Consider the following 6,000-nt stretch of genomic DNA (forward strand, 5'->3'; position numbering starts at 1 on the left):
AGGTACTGGGAATAGAGGGACAAAAATTAGGGTGCTTGGGGGCACAGGGAGGCAAGAAGGGAGGAATGATAGACCTGGGGATCAATCATTAGTATTGATCGGGCACTTACTGTTTGCAAAGCACTGTACTAAGTGCTTGGGAGAATAAATAGAATTAATAGATAGGATCCCTGTCTTCAAGGAACTTATCTTCCAGTTGAGGAGATAGATTCTAAAATCAACTACAGATAAGAGGAGGTAATAAAGATATGTACATAAGGGCTGGGTGGGTGGAGGGGGGTGAATACCCAGCCCTTGGTGATGCAGAGGTGTTAAAGGGGCAGCTAGGGGATGTAAGGTGGGGAGATGAGAGATTAATCAGGGAAGTGGGATTTCAGAAAGGCTTTGGAGATGGAGGGAGGAGGGTTCAGCCGGACACCCCATCCACCTCCGCATCATACAGAAACTCCTCACCATCAGCTTTAAAGCACTCAATCACCTTGCCCCCAACCCCCGGACTTCACCTCGCTACTTTTCTACTCTGACCCAGCCTGCACATTTTGCTCCTCTAATTCTAACCTTCTCATTGTACCTCGATCTTCTCTATCACTGATCTCTCTCTCTCTTCCTGCCTCTGGCCTGGAACACACTCCCTCCTCAGATCTGACAGACAATTACTCTCTCCGACTTCAAAGCCTTATTGAAGGCACAACTCCAAGAGGACTTCTCTGACTAAGCTCTCCTTTCCTCTTCTCCCACTCTCTTCTGCATTGCCCTGACTTGATCCCTTTATTCATCCCCCAGCCCAGCCTCGCTTATGTATGTATCTGTAATTTTATTTATATTAATGTCTGTCTCCCCCTGTAGACTGTAAGCTCGTTGTGAGTAGGGATCATGTCTGTTATACTGTTATAATGTACTCTCCCAAGGGCTTAATAAATACGAATGACTGACTTGCTGACTGACGTAAAGCAGGCGGGAGGGGTTTTAAGCATGAGCTCTGCTGCTGATGGGGAGGGAGACGTTGGGAGCACGAGGTTTGAGCAGGAAAATCTCTGCAGAGGCAGGGGTATTGGGCAGATGGAGAGGGCTGGCTCTAGCCTGTTCCCTGCCCCCAGTTGTTGACAAAAATGGTCAAGGCAAGAGTCACTCCTCCCCTCAAGGCCAGCCTGCTGAGGGGATTTCCAATGTTTGTTTTAGACCCAGTCCATTGAGGTGAAGGTCTTCCAGGCCCCATCTCCAACCCCAACCCTACCCTTTCCCCTCAACCTCAGCCCTGCGTCTCCCCCAACCCAAGCCTCACCTCTCTCCACACCAGACCCCTCTCCCCCACCCCAGTCCTGCCTCTCCCCAACACTAGTCTTCCTCTCCCCTATCCCAACCCTGCCTCTCCCCAACTCCAGCTCTGTCTCTCCCCCGACACCAGTCCTGGCTCTTCCCCTGACCCAGCCCAAGTCCTACCTCTCCCTCCAGCCCTGCCTTTCCCCTACCCTAATCCTTCCTCTCCCCAACCCCAGCCCTGTCTCTACCCCATCCCAGCCCTGACTCTCCTGACTCTCACTCTCCCTCCAGTCCTGCTTTTCCTCCACCCTAGTCCTTCCTCCCCCACACCCCAGCTCACCCTCTCCCCCATTCCAGCCCTGTCTCTTCCCAAACACTCCTGCTGCTCCTCACTCTCCACCTCTTTCTAAAACTGAGCAATGGTGGCCCAAGCCCCACCCCATCTCTCTGTCTCTCCCTCCTTCCCCAACCCAGTTCCCATGACCCCTCCAAGTCACACACACAGAGGCTGGGAGAGCTGCTCAGGGTTTATTGCAACAAGGGATTGGCACAGGAGGGGCTTTATCTGGAGGGTTCAGTGGGGGACGGGCCTGGCGGGGGGACAAGTTGGAGAGCCTCACGAGAGGGGTAGTTTAGCGATCCTAGTCCTGGCCTTGCTTGAGGGCCTCCACCTTTTCCTTCAGCTTGCGGAAGTTGTCTGCGAACCATTTCCTGGACAGAGAGAGGAGCGGAGACAGGGTCAATAGGGAGGACGCCCCCCTGCACCCAAATTCTCCCTTCGCCTCCCCACCAACTCCCTCCAGCCTAATCTTCTGATCTGTGTTCTCCTGGTCTCCTAGCCCTCCCGACCCTCCTGAGCCCCCCGAGCCCCTCAATTCCCCTAGCCCCCAGGGCTCTCAACTCCCCAATCCTCAGAGTTCCCCTCCAGGTCCTGGCACCTGGTCTTGACGGAAAAATCGCTGTCGTGCAGTTCAGAAAAGGCGGCCTTGGTCTTCTCCCCTAAGGTGTCAGCCAAATCCTTCACCTTCGCCTGGAAACGCTCAAAGCCGCTAAGGACATCTGATTCCGTCTGATCTGCCACCACGGGGTCAGGGCCTGGAGGAGATCCAGGTGAATGGGCCCACAGGTCAGGAACTCGGGGTGAGGGGGACGGGGGATGGGATGTAGAGGGGTGGAGGCGCGCATGGGGTCACAAGACTGCCGAACTGGGAAGGGCAGTGTTGGAATCACTCCTTCGACCCTCCCGCCTTGGCCACAGGGCAGCAAATCGTAGGGGGAGCGGCTCGGTGATGTCACTAGTTGCGAGGCAGACTATCCAAACAAATAAAGAACTCGGTGAGGCTCTAGTTGGGGAGAATTGAGAGGAAAGGGCGGCGGGGCGGGGGAACAGGGGAGAAGAGGAGAATGACTACACAGAGGAGGCTTCCAGACTTCCCCCGCCCTTAGTCTGGTTTCCCTTCCTCTCCCAGAGGGGTCGTAGGGGTCGCGGTCTTGATCTGAGGGGGAAGGGCCGGGAATCAGTCAGACAGTTGCATTTATTGAGCGCTTACTGTGTGCAGAGCACTGTACTAAGCGCTTGGGAGAGGACAATATAAAAATAAACGGACATATTCCCTGCCCACCACGAGTTTATAGTCTAGAACTGGGGCGGGGGACGCTCCAGGGCTTTATGGAGATCAGGAACTTGGGGGCCTGGGGGAGTTGAGGGGTTAGGGGAGTTGAAGGGGGTTTGGGGGGGGGGGATCAGGAGGTTAGGGGTCCAGGAGCAGGTAGAGCAGAGGACCAGGCTGGAGGGACGGGCGCCTTGTAGATGCAACCAGACCGACGCGAAGTGGGTGTTTTTGGAGGGTGGAGGGTTGACGTGCGCCTGGGGGAAGGAGCCTGGGGCGGAGGTCAGGACAGCCAACGTTCTGCATCCCTGATTCCCGGATTCCTTTCCCCATTACCCCTTCCCTGCCTCCCCTCCAATTCCTCCCCCGCCCCCGTACCTGATAGGACAGACAGGGCGACAACCAGAACGGCGAGGGATAGGATGGGCTTCATGGCGAATCCTGAGTGGAGACTGCGAGAGGGTGGGAAGGGTCAGGGGGATGGGAGGCGGGGAGGACGCCCCATCACTAAGTCCCTGAGGGCTCCCCCGGCTCTCCCCGCTCCTGCCCTCATTCATTCATTCATTCAATCGTATTTATTGAGCGCTTACCGTGTGCAGAGCACTGGACTAAGCGCTTGGGAAGTACAAGTTGGCAACATATAGAGATGGTCCCTACCCAACAGTGGGCCCTCCTTCCCCCCGATCCTCCGACCCCCTCCCCGCCCCCCGCCCCACTTTAGCCAATCCCACTCACCAGAGTAAAGAGAAGGATCTGGTTCGGACCACGCCACGGACTCTGGTTTTATCAGGGCCGGGGCGGGGGAGGGCGAGGGAAAGAGGGAGGAGTGTGTATGGGAAGGGGGCGAGGGGAAGGCGGGGGGGATTAGGAACGGGGCGGGGAAAATTCAATCCACTCAAGATCCCGGCTCCTTTCCTTCCTCCTCCCCCACGCGACTGGAGTGCTCCTTCTTCCTCCCTCTTCCCCCATCCGTCTGGAGCTCCCCCTCCTCCTGATACTCCTAGTCATGGGTTCTAATCCCACGGGTTTCCCCTCCCCATTGCCTCGTCCCGTTCCCTATGCTCTACCCCCCTCCCCGTCCCACAGCATTTGTGTATAGATGTGCATATTTGTAATTATAAGTATTTATTTTTATACGTACATATCATTTATTCTATTTTATTAAGGCTGTGTGTCTAGCTATAATTCTATTTATATTGATGCTATTGATGCCTGTCTACTTGTTTCGTTTTGCTCTGTGGTCTGTCTTCCCCTTTCGAGACTGTGAGCCCCTTGTTGGGTAGGGCATGTCTCTATTTGTTGCCGAATTGTACTTTCCAAGCGCTTCGTCCAGTGCTCTGCACACAGTAAGCGCTCAATACATACGATTGAATGACCGAATGAATCTATAATTCTTTTTATTTATAATGATGCTACTGATGCCTGTTGACTTGTTTTGATGTTTGACTCCTCCCCCCCCCCCCCCCCAGACTGTGAGCCAGGGATTGTCGCTATGTGTTGCTGAATTGTACTTCCCGAGCGCTTAGTACTGTGTTCTTCACACAGTAAAGGCTCAATAAATACGATTGAATGAGTGAATAACCCCGGCTCTGCCCCTTGTCTGCTGTGTGACCTTGGGCAAATCACTTCTCTGTGCCTCAGTTCCCTCATCTGTAAAATGGAGATTGACACCGTGAGCCCCACATGAGACAGGGATGGTGTCCAAACCGATTTGTTTGTATCCACCGCACACCAATACAGTGACTGGAACATAGTAAGCGCTTAACAGATAGCACAATTATTATGATTGTTATATTCCACCCGTCCAGAGCACTCATTCCAGCTGACGCCCAAACCCGTTTGGAGAGCCTCCTCCTCCGGACGCCCTCCCCACCCGTCCGAAGCTACCCCCTCAACCCTCCCCCCTCCATCAGGACCCCCTCTCATTCATTCATTCATTCATTCAATCGTATTTATTGAGCGCTTACTGTGTGCAGAGCACTGGACTAAGCGCTTGGAAAGTACAATTCAGCAACAAATGGAGACATCCCCTACCCAACAACGGGCTCACAGTCTAGAAGGGGGGAGCCAGACACCAAAACAAAACAGATCCAAGTGTATGTATCAGGATGAAATCACTTCTGATCCTCCCCCCTGGCCGTCCTCCGCCTCACCCTCCCTCCCACCCTCACATTCCCCGGGAGAGTTTCCCACGCCTAGTGCCCTACATCGTCCAACATCCTTCCTCTCCGTCTTACCCAACCCGAGCTCCAGCCCTTCCCCCACGGAGCACGTCTCTTCCACCCTCCAACAGCCAACTTGTACTTCCCAAGCGCTTAGTACAGTGCTCTGCACACAGTAAGCGCTCAATAAATACGATCGAATGAATAATAATAATAATAATGGCTTACTATGTGCAAAGCACTGTTCTAAGCACTGGGGAGGTTACAAAGTGATCCAGTTGTCCCACGGGGTGGGCTCACAGTCTTAATCCCCATTTTACAGATGAGGGAGCTGAGGCCCAGAGAGGTGAAGCGACTTGCCCAAAGTCACACAGCTGACAATTGGCAGAGCCGGGATTTGAACCCATGACCTCTGACTCCAAAGCCCGCGTTCTTTCCACTGAGCTATGCTGCTTCTCCAGCATGAATGAATGAATAGCCAACCTCCCTCCCCCCGACCCCAAACCCCAACTGAAGCCCAAATCCCCCCACCTTTTCCCCTCCAAGTCCCAGTCCCTGTTTAATAATAATAATAATGGTATTTATTAAGCACTTACCATGTGCTGAGCACTGTTCTAAGCGCTGGGGGGGGGAATACGAGGGAATCAGATCGTCCCAGGTGGGGCTCACAGTTTTCATCCCCATTTTACAGACGAGGGAACTGAGGCCCAGAGAAGTGACTTGCCCAAAGTCACACAGCTGACAAGTGGCGGAGATGGGATTCGAACCCAGGACCAGTTCCCCAGGGATGTCCAGCTGGCTCCGGACCCCGGCCCTCACCCCTCGCTTCTCCCTGCTGCTTCCCACCCCGCATCCCCCCCTTCTAGACTGTGAGCCCGCTGCTGGGTAGGGACCATCTCTAGATGTTGCCAACTTGGACTTCCCAAGCGCTTAGTCCAGTGCTCTGCACACAGTAAGCGCTCTAATGT

At 54.2% G+C, this 6,000-nt stretch overlaps 1 protein-coding gene across 1 annotated transcript; it reads right to left on the bottom strand.

Moving 5' to 3' along the window:
• Window positions 1–1,773: 1,773 nt before the first annotated feature.
• On the bottom strand, window positions 1,774–3,678 carry LOC119945977 (apolipoprotein C-I-like). Its single transcript, XM_038767307.1, has 4 exons — window positions 3,606–3,678; window positions 3,249–3,322; window positions 2,199–2,355; window positions 1,774–1,971 (listed from the first exon to the last, which is right to left on the bottom strand). Exons 2-4 carry the CDS (start codon window positions 3,301–3,303, stop codon window positions 1,902–1,904), a joined length of 282 nt encoding a protein of 93 aa, XP_038623235.1. The 5' UTR covers window positions 3,304–3,322; window positions 3,606–3,678; the 3' UTR covers window positions 1,774–1,901.
• Between the last annotated feature and the right edge of the window lie 2,322 nt (window positions 3,679–6,000).

This window comes from Tachyglossus aculeatus, chromosome 26, assembly GCF_015852505.1.
Source record: "Tachyglossus aculeatus isolate mTacAcu1 chromosome 26, mTacAcu1.pri, whole genome shotgun sequence".
NCBI classification, from domain to species: Eukaryota; Metazoa; Chordata; class Mammalia; order Monotremata; family Tachyglossidae; genus Tachyglossus; species Tachyglossus aculeatus.